This window comes from Convolutriloba macropyga, chromosome 1, assembly GCF_964194025.1.
Source record: "Convolutriloba macropyga chromosome 1, txConMacr16.3, whole genome shotgun sequence".
NCBI lineage: Eukaryota > Metazoa > Xenacoelomorpha > Acoela > Convolutidae > Convolutriloba > Convolutriloba macropyga.
In genome coordinates this window covers 37,018,812-37,039,277 of record NC_134468.1, presented here as the reverse complement: position 1 = coordinate 37,039,277, position 20,466 = coordinate 37,018,812, and the positions used below count along the sequence as shown (strand labels likewise).

Below are 20,466 nucleotides of genomic sequence, written 5' to 3'. Positions count from 1 at the left end.
GCTAAAATTATTGCTCAATATTTAGATTTTTCGGTAGAATAGTGTAAAGTCAACTATGATGTCTGATTCCAATTTGGCTTCACTAACTGAAAAATACAAGCAAAATAAGGAAAACAAAAAGTCAATTCTAGTCAGCAGAACAAGTACTCAATAGTTGTGTCAAGTAAATTTCTGGAGTTCAATTTATTCAAAATTAACTTTTCATGAACCCTCAAAAAGCTAAGAAAAACCGGATTATAATGCTAGTACCTCGAATTCTTTGTAAGTTTAATTTCATTTTTCTGATTTTTGTAACTTTAATTTCATTTTCAAGTTTAAACTGCTTCATATTTCGGATCATTAAGTTGTGATAATTTCGAACAAATGTATTTGTTCCGACCCCCCTTTAGTGGGAGGGAGGAACTATATACTCAATTGGATCTTTTGTTCAGTCAATTTCGAACGAGTCGATATCTTCATTGCAGAGGATTGTTAGTAGTTTAGTTAAAAAATACGTGCATCCTAGAATATTGAATTAATAAGAATATTGATTTAATAAGATTTTAATAGAATATTGAATTAATAGCATCCTAGGATAATGAATTAATAACACTTTTTGTTCACATGTTCAGCAATTTTCTAAAATTTGGCTCAAATTTGCTATTAGAAATTATACTAAGTTATTTTTAAACAGTAGAGTGTCATTGTTACCGTTAGAGATAGAAGCGCGTTGCTGAATTGTTTGTTTGGATTTTTTTAATCAAAAATTGCACATATTCTGCTTTTTTGGTCCACTTTGTTTAAGTTTGCCGAAAGTGGAGATCTAGAAACCGCTGAGATAACCCTCGTAAACTTCAAAAGAGAGCTAGTTGAAGTTAGCTGCCCTACAAAATCCTTCTTGACGTAAAATTTTGCCCTTCTTTGCAAATTTATCTCGATAATTATACAAAACGCATCATTGTTTTTTATCTTTGAAATATTTCACTTATCAATTGGTCTAATTCGCAATTAATTGGAACACTGGGATAGTTTTTTGGGCGCGTCTCAAAATCAGAGATAGGTTTGATATCATCATGGATTCTTACAATCGCAAAATTTAACTGAGTCCTTGTACTTCACCTTCAATTGTAATTCCTTTTGCATTCGGATTACTAAGTTTAACTAATCGAAGATCCAAATGGCTTCCTCTAGAGATGTAAGTGAACCAGCACAATGCATTCGGCTTTTATCAAATGTCGCTTATGACATTGAATATAATTGTTTTAATAAAGTTTCAGTTCTTTTTCGAACTTGTCAATTTTATTCTTATTTTTGTCAACTTTTAGTTTATTCTCACTAATTACGGGCCTAACTCTATTCCAAATAAGATGCAAATTAATCTTTGCGGTGGTTTTTTTTAATATCGGCTTCTTGGTTTTGATACTACCAGTTTTCATACAAAATTTTGTGATTTTGGTTAATAATTGCAACAGTTTTTAATAATTTGTGATTGAACATGTTTATTGTTTCCATAGTTTATTGTTTCAAGGGCTGCGAAACCCATCTCTTCGGTAGAATATTGTAAAGTCAACTATGATGTGTGATTCCAATTTGGCTTCACTAACTGAAAAATACAAGCAAAATAAGGAAAACAAAAAATCAATTCTAGTCAGCAGACTAAGTACTCAATAGTTGTGTCAAATAAATTTCTGGAGTTCAATTTATTCAAAGTTAACTTTTCATGCACCCTCAAAAAGCTAAGAAAAACCGGATTATAATGCTAGTACCTCGAATTCTTTGTAAGTTTAATTTCATTTTTCGGATTTTTGTAACTTTAATTTCATTTTCAAGTTTAAACTGCTTCATATTTCGGATCATTAAGTTGTGATAATTTCGAACAAATGTATTTGTTCCGACCCCCCTTTAGTGGGAGGGAGGAACTATTTACTCAATTGGATCTTTTGTTCAGTCAATTTCGAACGAGTCGATATCTTCATTGCAGAGGATTGTTAGTAGTTTAGTTAAAAAATACGTGCATCCTAGAATATTGAATTAATAAGAATATTGATTTAATAAGATTTTAATAGAATATTGAATTAATAGCATCCTAGGATAATGATTTAATAACACTTTTTGTTCACATGTTCCGCATTTTTCTAAAATTTGGCTCAAATTTGCTATTAGAAATTATACTAAGTTATTTTTAAACAGTAGAGTGTCATTGTTACCGTTAGAGATAGAAGCGCGTTGCTGAATTGTTTGTTTGGAGTTTTTTAATCAAAAATTGCACGTTTTCTGCTTTTTTGGTCCACTTTGTTTAAGTTTGCCGAAATTGGAGATCTAGAAACCGCTGAGATAAACCTCGTAAACTTCAAAAGAGAGCTAGTTGAAGTTAGCTGCCCTACAAAATCCTTCTTGACGTAAAATTTTGCCCTTCTTTGCAAATTTATCTCGATAATTATACAAAACGCATCATTGTTTTTTATCTTTGAAATATTTCACTTATCAATTGGTCTAATTCGCAATTAATTGGAACACTGGGATAGTTTTTTGGGCGCGTCTCAAAATCAGAGATAGGTTTGATATCATCATGGATTCTTACAATCACAAAATTTAACTGAGTCCTTGTACTTCACCTTCAATTGTAATTCCTTTTGCATTCGGATTACTAAGTTTAACTAATCGAAGATCCAAATGGCTTCCTCTAGAGATGTAAGTGAACCAGCACAATGCATTCGGCTTTTATCAAATGTCGCTTATGACATTGAATATAATTGTTTTAATAAAGTTTCAGTTCTTTTTCGAACTTGTCAATTTTTATCTTATTTTTGTCAACTTTTAGTTTATTCTCACTAATTACGGGCCTAACTCTATTCCAAATAAGATGCAAATTAATCTTTGCGGTGGTTTTTTTTAATATCGGCTTCTTGGTTTTGATACTACCAGTTTTCATACAAAATTTTGTGATTTTGGTTAATAATTGCAACAGTTTTTAATAATTTGTGATTGAACATGTTTATTGTTTCCATAGTTTATTGTTTCAAGGGCTGCGAAACCCATCTCTTCGGTAGAATATTGTAAAGTCAACTATGATGTGTGATTCCAATTTGGCTTCACTAACTGAAAAATACAAGCAAAATAAGGAAAACAAAAAATCAATTCTAGTCAGCAGACTAAGTACTCAATAGTTGTGTCAAATAAATTTCTGGAGTTCAATTTATTCAAAGTTAACTTTTCATGCACCCTCAAAAAGCTAAGAAAAACCGGATTATAATGCTAGTACCTCGAATTCTTTGTAAGTTTAATTTCATTTTTCGCATTTTTGTAACTTTAATTTCATTTTCAAGTTTAAACTGCTTCATATTTCGGATCATTAAGTTGTGATAATTTCGAACAAATGTATTTGTTCCGACCCCCCTTTAGTGGGAGGGAGGAACTATTTACTCAATTGGATCTTTTGTTCAGTCAATTTCGAACGAGTCGATATCTTCATTGCAGAGGATTGTTAGTAGTTTAGTTAAAAATACGTGCATCCTAGAATATTGAATTAATAAGAATATTGATTTAATAAGATTTTAATAGAATATTGAATTAATAGCATCCTAGGATAATGAATTAATAACACTTTTTGTTCACATGTTCCGCAATTTTCTAAAATTTGGCTCAAATTTGCTATTAGAAATTATACTAAGTTATTTTTAAACAGTAGAGTGTCATTGTTACCGTTAGAGATAGAAGCGCGTTGCTGAATTGTTTGTTTGGAGTTTTTTAATCAAAAATTGCACGTTTTCTGCTTTTTTGGTCCACTTTGTTTAAGTTTGCCGAAATTGGAGATCTAGAAACCGCTGAGATAAACCTCGTAAACTTCAAAAGAGAGCTAGTTGAAGTTAGCTGCCCTACAAAATCCTTCTTGACGTAAAATTTTGCCCTTCTTTGCAAATTTATCTCGATAATTATACAAAACCCCTCGATAATTATACAAAATTTTGCCCTTCTTTGCAAATTTATCTCGATAATTATACAAATTAGACCAATTGAAATATTTGGAACACTGGGATAGTTTTTTGGGCGCGTCTCAAAATCAGAGATAGGTTTGATATCATCATGGATTCTTACAATCGCAAAATTTAACTGAGTCCTTGTACTTCACCTTCAATTGTAATTCCTTTTGCATTCGGATTACTAAGTTTAACTAATCGAAGATCCAAATGGCTTCCTCTAGAGGTGTAAGTGAACCAGCACAATGCATTCGGCTTTTATCAAATGTCGCTTATGACATTGAATATAATTGTTTTAATAAAGTTTCAGTTCTTTTTCGAACTTGTCAATTTTTATCTTATTTTCGTCAACTTTTAGTTTATTCTCACTAATTACGGGCCTAACTCTATTCCAAATAAGATGCAACTTAATCTTTGCGGTGGTTTTTTTTTTAATATCGGCTTCTTGGTTTTGATACTACCAGTTTTCATACAAAAATTTGTGATTTTGGTTAATAATTGCAACAGTTTTTAATAATTTGTGACTGAACATGTTTATTGTTTCCATAGTTTATTGTTTCAAGGGCTGCGAAACCCATCTCTTGCAAAATTTGGTTGAGTTTTGTTATTTTGTCCTCTATTTGTTATCAATTCTTGTTGTCTTATGCCAAATAATACGTAATAAAAAGTCCCAATGGTCAACTATGGAAATATAAAACATAGCGTTGCCAATCTGTGCTTTGCCAATCTTATTTCAGTCCTATGGACAAGTTACTTCGCTTATCTATTGAACTAAAATTTGTTTTTTGGTGAACTAAATTGACAAATCAGTTAATATTATTTAAGTCACCTTGAAGTGTTCTCTGTAGTTTTATCTTCTCAAACCAATTATTTTTTGTCGCAATTCTTCTTGAGAGTCCTTGAAAAAGCCACATTTCAAGCTCTTCGAGCTTTGAAAACTCAAAACTACAAACCAATTTTTATGTGCAACAACCTCTAAAATGAAGTTGCGTCGTTTGAATTCAAAAGGGTTTGCTCTCTGTATGGAAACAAAAGCATAAGATGATCTTGCACAGAAGATTTTAAAAGTATTTTTGAGATATGACTCTGTTAGATCTGTTGTCTTGCCAACACAGCTCAACAGGTATATACATTTCATTGTCAAAAAAAGTGCGAACATTTAATACTGTTTATTATTCTTGGTTTTATCCATAGCCTGTTCTTTCCCTCCTTCTTGATTTTTTTCTAAGCTGAAATGATGACTGGATTTCTCAAACTGTGTTCTTTTTTTACTTCTAAGCCGCAAATAATTTAAACTTGGATGTTGCATATTATTGAATCTTTTGTTTAATAGTTGTCGAATAGGAGCTAATTCCCGTCCTCGGCAGCATAAGGAAGCAAAAAATTAACGTTTGCGAGTTGAAACTCAAACAAATTGATCCAACTAAGATTTCTTAGACTTGCTTCCTGCACTAGTCGTGGTTGCGAAATCGAAGGACGTTGAATCAGAAGCTTTTGAAGATTTGCCCATGGAAATTCCGGTGGCTGTCAAAGTCATTCCAGCATCGTCATCTTTGTCATCAGGTCCAAGGTAGTCAGTGGCGGCAGTAGAAAGGGATTCAGTCTTTGATGGTACCTCAGAAGTCATTGTCTTCGCAGCTGACGAACCATCAGGACCGTTGGAAGCTGAAGAGGAGGTAGTACTTCCTGAACTGTCTTTAGATAGGACAAAATCTTCAGCTTTTTCATCACTCTTATTTCTGTTCTCAATATTTGAACCCGATTTGCTGCCAGTACTCAGGGCAGAGGATGTTCTGGCTTTGGATGATATATTTTTTGACTTTGAAGAAGGATCTTTGGTTGTTCTCGAGTTTTGAGAGCTGCCTCTACTTTTAGATGTAAATGTCGTATTTGGTGTTAGTTGATTAGCCGAGTTTGACTTATTTGCAGCAGAAGTCAACGTTTGATCACCTTGTTCTCCAGAAGGAGTTACCTCTGAAGTTGATGAACTAGACGTTATGCTGAAACCAGTTCTCATTCCAGAAGTTGAACTGCTATTCCCCGACTTTCTGCTTTCTTGTGAGAATTTTGATGATGTAGTTGCTGTTGTAGAAGGCCTTAGTGATGAACTCTTAGACGCCGATATCTTTGATTGAGATTTACTCTGTTTTGAAATATTCTGTGCACTGCCTTCCATTTTAGACGCACCACGAGATAAAGATCCATTTTTTGACATTGAGGTACCTTTGGACATAGACTTGCTCAAACCCATTGAACTGGTTCTGGATTTTGAGCCACTCCTGTCAATTGATTTGGATCCACTTTTAGACATAAAACCGTTTTTTGTACCTGAAGCCATAATGCTACTTGTTTTACTTCTCTGTGACACTTCAGAATTTGCTTGTGATCCCTGTTTGGAACCCGATCTTTTCTCTTGCGATAGATCCAAAGTCATGTTAGACTGCTTTGACCCAGATGCTATGATTTGACTCGCTTTAGAGCCCGATGCATCTCGAGACTTTGAAAGACGGCTATTTGAAAGTTGGCTGCCATCTTGTGACCTTGAGGCACTCAACGAAGTTGGACCTTTAGAGCCAGACTTCCGTTGGGAGCTCTTTGTAATCGATTGTGACCCACTTTTGGATCCAGATGCAGTGTTTCTGGACTTTGGAGCAGAGAGGCTTTTCATCTCATTTTCTGCCAAATTTATGACCTCGACGCCATTTGATTCGTTCTCAACTGAGCGAGACATTTTACTAGAAGAGGCACTTTTTGTTCTCCTTTCTCTTTCCTGATCAGCTGAGCTAGCTTTTAATGTCCCCGAATTTGCCGCAGATCTGGATGCGTCGGTTCTGGATGCTATCGCGCTGCCACCTCTACTTTCAGCGACTGTTGATTGGGAACCTCCAATCTGAACAAATTAGTCGATCAATTTTGTCTAGAAGAGAATATGCTGAAAATTTTGAACGACGGTGACAAATTAAGTTAACATTTCATCAAATTTAGGGGAGTAAGAGCTGTGAAAAGGTGATTGTTAACATAAATACAAGTTCAGTTCCGCTAATCCAAATTCTTTGCGTATTTTTGGCTTTGCTTTGCATAAACTGCAAGTGTTACAGTCTTAGATTCTTTTCAGCCTTCGAGAAAATACGACAGCGATAAATACTTTCCTTCATGCTCCAGGCTATCTTTTCCCGCTGCTACTGAAGCTGGCTTGAATAGATTAGAACTCCCACTAGTAGGTCGAGATCAATTCTTCCGACGTTAGTTGTTTAGGTTATTATTTTTCAGCTTTCAAACTTTTAACAAGACAGATGAACTTGATCCTAATATGAGAGTTTTGTTGCTTTAAAGCGAAAGAGCCGAAATTTACATTAGGCGAGTCCAACTTTTTTATGAGCTCAAACAAATTGTTTTGCGATTCTTTTTATGTTTCAACATTTTTCAAAATTGTTTATCAATTTTTCATATATGTTTTTTCATGTTTAGGATCTGACGGGTTGAAAAAATACAATGCCCATCGTATATCACTCGATGTAAAACCACCAAAAAGTGACACATCGCTAATCAACTTCTCTCTGATAAAATTTTCTTCCCATATTTTTGATTGGTTGTTTTTGGCCATATAGTCAACTAAAATCTGACAAAGCTGAAATGTAATTCCGAACATTGTGGGTTTCGTTAAAGTATCATCATAATAAAAAGGAAATTTTAAATTAAGTATAAACCTTTAATTGTCATGATCCCATGAATATATCGTAATACTTTTGAATCTCTGATTCAGAGGTTATGGACGCACTTTGCTCGTTGAAAGGAAACATTTGTTTTCTGGATTCGAAAGCCAATGTTCATTACAGGTTTCTCTCCAAGTCAAAATTTTGAGATGGTTGGAAGATGGACTATCGCGAAAACCAACTTACCGATTTGCTTGCTAACATTTGACTCTCAGACTGGGAACGTTCCTCGCCCTCAGCTTCTTTTGAGAACTCTAATGTGTCTTTGCTTCCTCCCTCACCGTCCTCATTGTTTAGATCCGACTCAAATTCAGAAACGGCTTTCGAGGTTCTAGAATTCCCTTGACTGTCTTCTGATTCACCTTCACCCTCTGTCGAAACACTACTGCCACTTCGCATACTTTGAGAGCCACCGGTGCTTCCCGTTTTGTCTACTTCACTATCGGAGCCTTTGTTATCGCCCTCTTTTCTATTCTTGTCTTTTGCCTCTTTCCACTTCGATTTCAGTCGGCCATCTTTTCTCATGTACTCGTATTCTTTCTCACCGAAATTGGGCTTCTTTATGATGTCACAATGCTTCATCCGGATGTCAGTATACCGTTTCTTACTCGGACCCTTTACTATATCCTCGGTAGATTGGCTTCCCGATCCGTCATAGTCTCTTCGCCTGCTATATTTCACTCGCCCTTTTCCATTTTCACTTATCCGAGTTCTTTTCGACATGGTTTGACGGTAAGCTCGTACAGGACCGGGGCAATTGGGGGTTCGCTTTGGGCGTTTTGGACTTGGTCTGCTGCGTCTGTCCAAACTTTGGACACTTGGTAGTCGGCTGTGTCGTCTTTCGTGCGAATAACCGAAACTGCCTGTTGATTCATCGTACATAACTTCCTGGTTGCGATCATGCAGCATGTTGCTATCATCAAATTCTGTATAAGCAATATCACTGTAAGGATGATAGTCATCAACATCTTGTTGAAAATGGTTTGATGGCTGTTGATGTTCATTTTTCATATGAAAACTTCTGTGAATTCTTGGAGTACAAGGGCGTGTATTACACGGTTGAAACTTGTCTTGTCCCGACTTAGCGAGTGAAGACTTAGTCGGAGCTACAATACTTGCTGAGAAGTCACCAGTGGAATCCGCAGAATGCTGTGATGTGCTTTCATATTTATTCAGAGGTTCATCAACAATCAAAGATCCTGAGGTAGATTCTGTTGGTGTGTGTCGCGACCTCAGTGCCGAATGTCGACCGTAGTCATAAGAGTTGGCGGGTGACTTGGCACGAGTAGGGAAAGGCTTCTTTATTCGAGGCATTGACCGAGCTGATTTCATTTTTGGTTTTGGTCCAAGTGTTTTTAACCACTTGGCACGATGCTTCCTCTAAAAAGATCATTAAATGTTATTGTTTTAAAAGCGCCATTCGGAGGTTCCCCTTATGTAAATGTCTGTATATACAATTTGCAATTGAGGCAAATATATTTGAGATTCTCGTAAGTTTGATTTCAAAAATTGGTTACCTAAAAGCAACTAACGGCTAGCTAACAGCTGTTTTGCTCATTAGCAGAAACGTTGAAGCGAAAAATTTGCTTTGGATGAAAAACAAGGATATCTAAATCAAATTGGTTGGGATAATAGCGAAGTGTTATACACTCTTATCGAGCATGAAGACTCAAATAAAACTTATAAAATATTCACTATCTATTAATAGAATGAACTCAATTCTGATTGGACAAAAATGTAAATAAAAAGTATAAATACGAAATGCATAACACGAATTATTCATTCATTCTTCAATTGATTCTTGCGAAACTTAGTGCTATTTTCCATCCTCAGAACTTGTGAAATTTTCTCATCTTAGCAGAATACCGGACGCTTACGAACCTAAACACCTAAGAAAATATTTGAAAAGGAAACATAAAAACTGCACACGGAACCTAAATATTAGCAGGAAACTCCTAACAGAATAGCTTTGCAGAGAGTTATCATATGGCGACAGAGATCAAGAGCGTCATTCTGCAACACTAAAGAAACGGAATCAGAGAAAAATTATCACAACTGAAGCTTCATAAAAAAAACAATTGTCTCAAAATTCATGTTTATCTCAAATTAATGTTTATTCTTTTGGGAAATTTATCACTCAAAAACAAGCAAATTCTGGATGCCGTGTTACAACTCCCCAATGTCAAAATTGTTCCACCGATCTCCAAGAGGTATGGAATATTCATTATTAAAAATAAATCAAACTCAACAAAACTTAAACTCCAAGAAGGTGATATACACGAACTCATAGAATCTAATACAGGAAAAACCAGCTTAATAACCTCACATAAACCAATACGCCAGACCTGCCCACTTTGTCGATTGAAAACAAACGGACAAGACCAACAGGAGAATTGTTCTTTTCACTCATAAAATACAACAACAGATATGGCCGCACCGCACCCACCACACGTATCGCTCAAACGTTTTGCCGGGCTACCCAACGAAAACTGGGACCAATTTGAAGGTCTTTTGAGAGCAAGCATAGCAGTTGCCAGAATTCCGGCAGATCATAACCAACAAGCCCGATACCTACATTTACACCTCGACGGAAACGCATTAAACTATTATCTACGCTTACCAGAAAACACACGAAACGACCTTGATGACGCATTAGAACAGTTACGTAACCGCTACTCAGGCCCAGACCAAAGGCGTAATTTTGAGTTAGACTTACAGAGCAGGAAATTTGATCCCGTGAAGGAACAACCAGACGATTTTCTAACTGACTTACAGCGGCTTGCCAACTTAGCAATCGTCGATGACGCTGGTGCCGGAATTGACCGCAATGACGAGCGGACAAGAAGAATCCGAGAACAATTTATACAGGGGATGCCCTTCAAATACAAAAAAGTTCTTCTCAGAGAATTGGACAATGTCGGAGTAAACGACTTATGCTCCATAGTCAAAAGACGACTTCGAATAGACCAATTAAACCCAGAGCCAGCACACACCACAGCCTTCAACTCACTAACAAGCTCCCAAAACTCTGCTTTTAACCAAGCGGTCGAAAACATAATGGCAGCAGGAATAGCTTCAATTCAGGCATCAGTCTCACAAACAACGCCACCAAGATGGCCGAACACCACCCAAAGTAAATTTAACAAGCCTTTCACAAACTACAACAGAAATAACACAGCATACAGAACGCCAAACCAAAATAGAAGCTTCTCAGGTTATCAAAACCGTCCTTTCTATCGAGGTAGAGGAAGAGGTACAAACGCGATAAGCAGATACAACAACCAAAGTCAACAATACAACCAGCGACAACGATCTCCCACGCCAATGCGCACTTTTTGCAGGATATGCGCAAGCAACGAGCATACCGCACGTGATTGCACTCAGAGGCAACCACCTTATCGCGACGCAACAATGCCATTCAACCAACAGCCAAAAAACTGAATAACCTGCATGCTTTCCTACAAAAAATTTCTTACTGTACAACTAGCTATAACGAAAATGTCTTTCTAATTCCTATTCAATTAGGCTCAATTACAATGAAAGCGATAGCTGACACTGGAGCATTTAGTAGCGCTATGTCACAAAAACATTTTGATAAAATCTACAATCATCTAACGCAAAAACCCATAAAAAAGGCACCACCGGAAATTACGGTCTCCACAGCGTTTATGCATCAGTCTCAAATATTATTCACGACAAATTTAACATTCAAAGTTGGCCATTTAGAGCTCACAGAGGACTTTATGGTTTTTGAGAAACTCTCCGGCATATTACTTGGATTCCCTTTTTTCGACAAAAACGAAATAACAATCGACGCGCACAACCGCTATCTACATTTCCCTGAATTCACATTTCAGCTGAATTTGATGCAGATGGCAGGCTCAAAAACATCAAAAACGATTCAATAATAAGCGTAAAATTTATCTAAAAACAACCACTCGAGTTATAATTAACCCCGGTGAACAGAAATTAATTGAACTCACGCCTTATCAACCATTAGAAGCAGATCACCAAATTGGAATAGTAGAGCCTACAACAAAACTCGAAAACATAGGAGTCTGCCTTACGAGTACGATAAACAAAATGCTAAAGGACAAACCAATTCAACTAATGGCTATCAACACAACGGAAGTACCGATCACAATCGAAAGAAACACACTACCTGCAACCTTCACGATAATAACACCCGAACAAGCTCGCTATCTTATCCCATTAGAGTCCAAGTTGCTGGAAACAGATAATTTCTAAAAGACAACAAAAACCATATCGAAACATATTGAGAAAGTAGCGAAGGGCCAGCTAAATCACATCACAATTAACCACAACGCAAAATATTGGTTCCCAACCCCAGAGACAACTGAAGATCCATCCAAACTCACAGGACTAGAGAAACGGATTTACGAAGAACTCATCCGCTTCAAGAAGAGAGAGTCCATTCGACCACTGGATAACGTAGAGGATCGAAAAACATTTTTGGACTCCTTTAATTGGCACGGAAGTGTCCTAACAGACGACGAAAAGAAGAAGACAGAGAATCTCTTATTGGAATTCAACGATATATTTACAAGACATCGCCTTCACATTGGCTGCACCTCAAAATTCTCAGTAAAACTGACGCCTGATACTGATAGACCAGTATATTCAAAAAACCAAAGAGTTTCCATCCACCTCAAAGACGATCTCCTAGTAGAACTCGCCTTATTACAATACTACGGCGTGATTACAACGTTGCCATTCAGTAGATATTCATCACCAATCTTTGCAAAAAGAAAACCGAATGGAAAACTACGAATATTAATAGATCTGCGTAAAATCAACCACCTGATTCGAAATGACTATAACAACAACAATTTCCCAATAGCAACACTGGCTGACGCAGGAAGCCATCTTGCAGGCAAGAAGCTCTTTTGCAAAATGGACGGAAGCCATGGATACTACTCCGTGCCAATGGCCGACGAGCAATCTATTCAACTGCTCGCTTTCAATTTTGCATCGCGAACTTACGCATTTAAAAGATTAGCACACGGACTGAGTAGAAGTGTCAGCGCATTCAGCTCATTCATGCGACAGAATCTTGACCCCGTAATTACCGCTGACAAATGTTTTCAATACGTAGACGATATTGGAGTAGGTGCTCATGATATCCCAGATATGCTGGAAAAACTATCAGCAGTCTTCACGTGCATCAGAGAATCAGGAATGAAGCTAGCTACAGATAAATGCGCCTTTGGTCTGAAGGAAATTCAGTTCTTGGGGAACACGATAACTTCAGAGGGTTTAACCCCTATCAAACAGAAAATCGCGACGTTTCTCAGAACATTCAAGATGCCGAAAAATGTTAAGCAAACAACAAGAATGATCGGTTTCTTCAATTTTTACAAAGCCTTCATACCGGAGCTCGGAGAAAAGCTGCTTCCTTTTTATAGATTACTCAAGAAAGAAACAGACTTTGAAATAAACGAGGAGCACAACATAATGCTAAAGAAACTGACACAAGATCTACAATCAGCCTGTGAAATATCACTGAGGCTACCGATGACCAATCGACAATATGTCATTATGGCCGATGCATCATTCTATGCTGCCTGATTTGTATTAATGATCGAGGATTACACCCAAACGGCAAACGGAACGTCTGAACACAAAATTTATGCACCTGTAAGTTTCGGATCACGTATTTTCAAACCAAATCAACTCAAGATGTCAATCTACGCGAAAGAATTTCTTGCCGTTCATTTTGCCCTTGATATGTTTGCAAACATCCTTTGGGGATGCGAGAAACCAGTACTAGTCCTAACAGACAACAGAGCTGTCACCAGATTCTTTCAAACAAAGATCATTCCGCCAACGCTGTGGAACGCATTAGATCACGTATTGAGTTTTGACATAATACTAGGACATATCCCTGGAAAAGCCAACCTCGCGGCAGACTACCTCTCAAGGATACACATAAACCCGAAGGAGAAACTCACACTTCGCATCAACTCGAAGATACCAATCAGTGAAGTCCAAATTGACACTACCGCCGAAGTCCCGGACAACTCAATTAATACACTCCTGCACGAAACATCCAAGGAAAACACTCCGAAACACTATCTTTTTCAGACCGTCAACGAAACAGATCAAACAAAAATCATTGAGGAGGTTCATATTCAACAAATAAAACCGGCGCAGCTCCAGGCAATACACGAACACAATCCAATGGACGACTTTGATACAACCGGTCACTCGCCATTGAATCTAAGAGCCGAACAACAAAAAGACTCAGACATCAAAAGAGTTATCCTTTGGTTCGAAAGAAGCCCACCAACCACCGCCCAATATCTCTCAGGAGACTTGAAAAAGTACCTGAAACAATACCCAAGACTCGCTATGTTTGACGGAGTGCTACACAGAAAGTTCTACAATCCTACGGGCAACAGCTTCATCAAACAATACTGTGTTCCAATTCACTTGCAAAAAGAAGTACTCTTCCGCATCCACAACAGTGTCTGGAGCGGACATAAAGGTGTGTCGCGTACCATAGCCGAATTTCGGAAGCGGTTCTATTTCCCCAATTTCACCGAAACACTAACTGACTACATCAGAAACTGCGTGACTTGTTTACAAACGAAACCTAGTCCCACAGCAGCTCTGAGACCACCTCTACAACCAATGTCTTCCTTACAAAATTTTCCAGCAGATGTACTCCTCATCGACCTTGTCGGGAAAATGCACCCTTCACCGTACACCTTCATATTATCCGGGATAGATGTCTTCTCGAAATACTTATTCGCAGTACCTCTGATGAAAGGTGACGCCGACATTGTAGCCCGAGCGCTTATTTCTATCTTCCTGAAACATTCATACATTCCATCACAGATAATCTGCGATCTAGGGACAGCTTTTACGTCACATTTAATGAGCGAACTCGCCACAATTCTTGAGATCAAACTCAAACACTGCACATTAAAACACGCACAAACAATTGGATTACTCGAAAGAAACCACGCCCCACTCAAACAAATTCTGCGAATCAATGAAAACCAAACGTCTTCTGACTGGCATAGATACGTTGACATTGCAGTATTCATACACAACACTACCTACGCTCCAGCAATAGGGTGTACGCCATCAGACGTCTTTCACGGACGCACGCCAGTCAACCCACTCGACCTACGCTTTCAAAACACACATCTTTGGCAACACAAGCCAAAAGCGGATTGCATAAAGGAAATCCAGGATAAGACAACTGAGCTATTCGCTTCCGTGAAAGAAAATCTTATTCATTCATACCTCAAATACAAGAAATATTACGACAGGAAAGCCAATGCATCTCCTCTGATAGAACAAACTTATTGCCTCATTTTGGACCCAAAATGTACAACACAAATCGCAACTATGAACAAACAACAGAGCAGATGGATTCCTATGTACCGAGTGGAAAAGAGACTCACAAATGCCAACTATATTGTGCGGAAAATTAACACAAACTATACACAATGTGTACACAGAATGCGATTGCGACCAATAAAGCCACAATATGAAATCCAAGACTTAGAATCAATCGACCCTCGAAATTTTGAGGCCGATCCCTCAATCCCTGAAGAGGAACGAGAACCCCAGTTGTTCGATAACCAGATCGAGAACCACATCAACCAAGAAGCAATGACTCTACCCAGAACAGTGCCAGAAACCAGATCAATCAGTTTCAATCAAAATGTACAAACGGCGAGCTTCTCAGCACAAGAACCGCCAACAAACCATCAACAAATACAACAGGAAACTATATACGACGAAAATACATTCTTTGTGGAAGGCTCAGTGCCGTCTGAAGCAAGAGAAACACCAGAAACAATAGATGTGGGAGACTACGTCTTTTCTGCAAACAGTAATTTCCCTCAAACAGATGCACGATTTGGCTCACAAAGACCCTACAACCTGAGACGAAGCGACCACCTTGCATTGGCAAGAGAGCACTCAGTATATAACAGCTTACAAGTCTCCGAAGAAGATCCGCAAGTGAAAGTGATCACTTACTTCCCACTCAGTCATTACCCTGACCCTGACCTCTCCATTGCTTTCAGTGATGCAGAAAATAGCGATATAGAAACTAGCACCAGTGACCCCGAGTCCTCGCTTGAGTTCTATTTCTCAATAGCCTCGGCAAACATCGATGATACCTTCAATTCTGCGGAAACCAACACCTCAATGCCCCAAAACAATGATGCAACTGAACAAACACCAGGAATGAAAGATTCTCTACGAAATTCAGCAAACGAATTAGCAGTAACCAACTCCCAAGAATATAACGAGGTAGCATCGTACGACGATCCAGCACTCGAAACAACAGAAACTGACTCAGACATTAATTTCCAAGGTCCTAGCCACTCATCGCCATTAAGGCATAGGGTACCTCCCAGAGAATTACTAGACCTAAGTCCCATTTTACCAAACAGAAGGCGGGTCATTCCACTAACTCTCCATAGGCAACAAATTGACGGTAATCTTCATCAAACTCTGGACTACGCAACGGATACAGAAGATTCTTTACTATGACGTCATTACTTTACTGCTCCTTTCTTATTGGCTATTATCTCGCCCAATCACAATCGTTTGTATTCACTATATATACCACAAAAATAACTGGTAAAATCACTCTTCAACTTTACTCACTTCGAAATCAGCAGCATTCTCAACTCGGAAAAAAAACAACCCCATTCACTAACCATGTTCAATTACCTTCCAGAACAAGCTATAGCCTGCTTCCTACTTTACTTATTGACAAATATTCAAACCACCTCAAGTAACCAGCCAGCAGTGGCAACTAAAGATGGTGTACTTTTTAACTTACATCAGAAAATTCTCTTAACAGAAAAATTTGTAAAGACAGAAATCCTAGTCCCTTACCCAGTCTACAATAAAACAGTAGAGTCGAAACTTACAAATCTCACTCGAGAACTGGCAAGTATGTGGACTTCAAAGAATTATGGTTGCCCACTCAATTATACCAACATGACTGAATCAACATCTGGTTTACAATGGATCGCGAAACAAGCTATCATGGAAAACGAACTCGCACAGCAGGATATCGAATCCTTAAAAATAGAAATGTCACAACTCCTCCGCTTACACGCCGCAACGGACACAACTTTTTCTCGAAAACCAAGGGCAGCAGCGGCTGCAGCCGCAGCTGCTGCAGTTCTGGGAATTGGCATTGGCGCAGGAGACAAACTCCTGTGCTTTATCAAATCGGTGTTTGGCGGATGCGACAAACGGGTAAAACGAAACCAAGAAAACATCAGACAAGCCATGGCTTACCTCCAATACCTGACAGAACACGTCGAACAAATAACAACTTCACAGAACGAAAAATTCTTTGTGGTCTCAGGAGAACTCAAAGCAATAAAAGAGGCGCAGGACGAGATAATTAAAACCCAAAACAGGAACTGGGAGCTAGCAGAGGGGCAGTTCACTGCGCTCCGTCAGAATGTCCACCATATGAGAAACTGCCTACAATACCTTTATGTACGCGAACAAATAAACCAACACAGTCTTGTCTTAAGCAATATCTTTCAGACAATTCTGGCGAACATTAAAACCTACAGAGCAGCTCTGTACACCTTTAGAATTAATATTTTGAATTCACTAACACCACTCATGAACCAGCTATTACCTATGTCGCTGGTACCTCGTCAGCAGCTCCATGAAATTCTTACAATGGTACACTTACAACAAAATGGTCTACAGGACCGATTGTCACTTGCCGTACCAATTCAAGACATTCTCTCGTACTATGAAACAAAATTGGTCACACAAGTTGAGGCAATTGAATCAGGTCTGATCCTGACACTGGCCATACCGATGGCATCAAAGAGCACAGTTATGAATGTGCTGCATGCCATTCCCATCCCCATGCCAGACGGGGATACAGGCAAAGCATTAGTTTGGCGTCTAGAAGCCAAATACATGGCCGTCTCGGACGACGGAGAAGAACTCGCGTTTATCGATGACAAAGAGCTCGAAAATTGTATTGGGTCCCAAAAATATGCAATATGCACAAAAGCCATACCTACAGAGCAGACTTATCAGTCTTGCATGGCTACACTTTTATACCACGACGACGAGCTACTTGCATTGCAACGCTGTCAATTGGATGTAATCGAATTGCCATTGACTGAAAAGGCTCGCAATCTCGGCTTAGGTCGTTGGTTAATTACGTCGGCAAGCGACGACTACACACTCATCGAGAGCGCAGGGAATGGCAGCAATCCCTTAGCAAGGATTGAACATCCTGGATGCAGAGTTTGCATCATTACACTGGGATGTGGAAAACAACTACGTGGACCAAACATTCATTTACGATCAGATCTTACAGCTTGCGATTCCGTACCGGCAATACGACTTGACTTCCAACTACCTGACCCAATAAGTACCATCTTTAACCTCCTACCGCCACTTGAAGAATTGCCAAGTTTCTCATCAAGATCAGAAGCACAAATCCAAATTCTACATCAGATACAGCCACAATTCCAACAAATTGACTCAAGAAGAACTAGCAAACAAACGATCGAAAAGATAGCCCAACCAATTCTGGAGAAAATTCAAGCACTGAAGCCCAAGCTTGAAAACAGACTGAAAGAATACATTCCATGGCAGATGTCACTATTATTTGGATTCCTTTCTTTCCTGATAAGTGTTTTTCTGCATCTCACATACTCACATTTTTTACATAAATGGGCAAGACTACACCGCAGGTTTCCTTTCCGAATAACACACGAAGGGAGAAAGATCAAAACGAAGCCAGTGCAAGTAGTTGCAATCAATGACTATGAATATCTACAAGAGCATCCTGAACACCCACTACATAAATGTTCACTTGTTCTGCCTTTGGAAATTAAAAACGAATTTGACACCCAGCAGGACAACGATAGCACACGAGTACGGACACCCTACACCTTCTTGAGGGACTATATCAAACGACTGAAAAGATCGGAAGAGCCCACACCAACGATTGAACATTTTAACAGACCTCCGCCAGTCACTTCTCAACCAATTTACACTCATATACCAGAACATGCACAACCAAAACTACCAACCCATTACGGGGCGTACCCTCTCAGAACCATGAACACCGGAAGTGTTTAATAAGGATTCAAAAAGTTCTTTATAAAAAACAAAAAACAAAATTTTTTTTTTCGCAACGAAAAATTCGAACAAAAAAACGCCTAAGTCCAGAAATTTTCCCTTGGGAAGACTAATTTTGGAAAAAATTACAAGTGTCGAAAAAAATTTTCAACTTTAAAGTGCGATATCTCGAAAACTAGAAGAGCTACGACCCTCAAACTTTCAGCCCAAAATTCGGACTCAAAAAAAAAGAATAACGGATCCCCGGGCTCCTCGTGGAACCCGGCTTAAAAATTTTTCCTAAGTCTTTCCTCAAAGATACTATTTCAAAAATTGAGGGACAGAATCTACAAACCGGAAACTTAAAAGAAAACAAAAAAAAGAAAACTCTTACATTACAATGCTAATCTCATCAGCCTCCAAAACGCGGCTTAGTTATCAGCTCAAGCGCTAAAAAAGTTTGCACCTAAATAATCGCAGTCCAGCATTAATATAAAAACCAACGGAAAAACACGCGAAACAGAAATTAGCAACAACGGTATTCTTAATATTCGAGCAAAAGCAGACCTGTCAGCTTCTTTGATTATCAAATCCAAAAGGAGGACATCAAGGACCATCAAACCCTAGTAACAAAACAACAACCAAGGAATCACTTCTAAACAACGGGGAAAAATGATAAATCAACTTACCTGCCACATAACAGCATCAAATAAAAGTAATTTCAAATAAAACGAAATCAAATACAGTTTTAACCTCACACGGGGAAGCGAACGTGTGAAATGCAACAAAATTCAGTCCCCCAAAAATGAAAAATATACACGAATTGCAAAAAGCTAAAGCAAAAATGGCAATTTGAATTACCAACCAATCACAGGATAAGGAATTAATTTCAGAAAAGCGGAAATATTTGGGGAAATGCACTATTTCACTATTTATTCCTTGAATGCAGAAAACAGATTCCAGTAGCAGCATTTACCCAATTGTATGGAAAAACAAAACTTTGAATGGCTGAACCAATTTACGAATTTTTCATAGAAATACAAAATCCAATCTTTACATCCCTTAATCATTACAACGCCACAATCGACAGTTATAGAATCTCCTTTTTCTTACACCAGGAACCCCTTGTCCAACTTAATATACGCCAGGAATTTATTATAAACGACACAGTAACCGTGCACACATACCCTGTCATAATTGACTACACATCCCCCGTTTGGTCAGAAATCCAAAACTGCATAAATAACAATAACCAAAACGCCAACATTGATTTCATTTTTCACCATCCTTTAGTTATTGGCAGCCTCCCTCAACACTCACAGCAACCCGAGCCTATCCCCGACACCCCAGAATCCCCCGACTACGATATTATTTCAGATGAGCCTTTAACCCCTTCCCCAATCGCAAGTTCCCCCTTCAGCCAACCCCCTTACTCGCCATAGACAATCCCAAACTAAAATCCCAAACACATTAATGTCCAGGTCCTCAACCCCCGAATTTCTTTCACTCGAACATTATGAAGACACTCTCCCATATTTTGATTTTAAACCCACACGATTTACCCTATTTATGTATTTTTATATAGATTTTAATATTTCCTTATGTTATTTTGATCAATACCTTAAATTTCCTGACGAGTCCATTCTATTCTGGGTAACCACTTTGGAAAATACTACCCACAAAGTAATTTT

At 38.3% G+C, this 20,466-nt stretch overlaps 1 protein-coding gene across 2 annotated transcripts in view; it reads right to left on the bottom strand.

Moving 5' to 3' along the window:
* Positions 1 to 4,979: 4,979 nt before the first annotated feature.
* Positions 4,980 to 20,466, bottom strand: part of LOC142338371 (uncharacterized) — a 61,102-nt gene continuing 45,615 nt past the window's right edge. For both annotated transcript variants that reach the window (XM_075388096.1, XM_075388104.1), the window contains exons 9-10: positions 7,856 to 9,049; positions 4,980 to 6,846 (exon numbers count right to left, since the gene is read on the bottom strand). In XM_075388096.1, the coding sequence (XP_075244211.1) occupies positions 5,380 to 6,846; positions 7,856 to 9,049 (2,661 nt within the window). In that variant the 3' untranslated portion in view covers positions 4,980 to 5,379. The remainder of the gene's footprint in view (positions 6,847 to 7,855; positions 9,050 to 20,466) is intronic.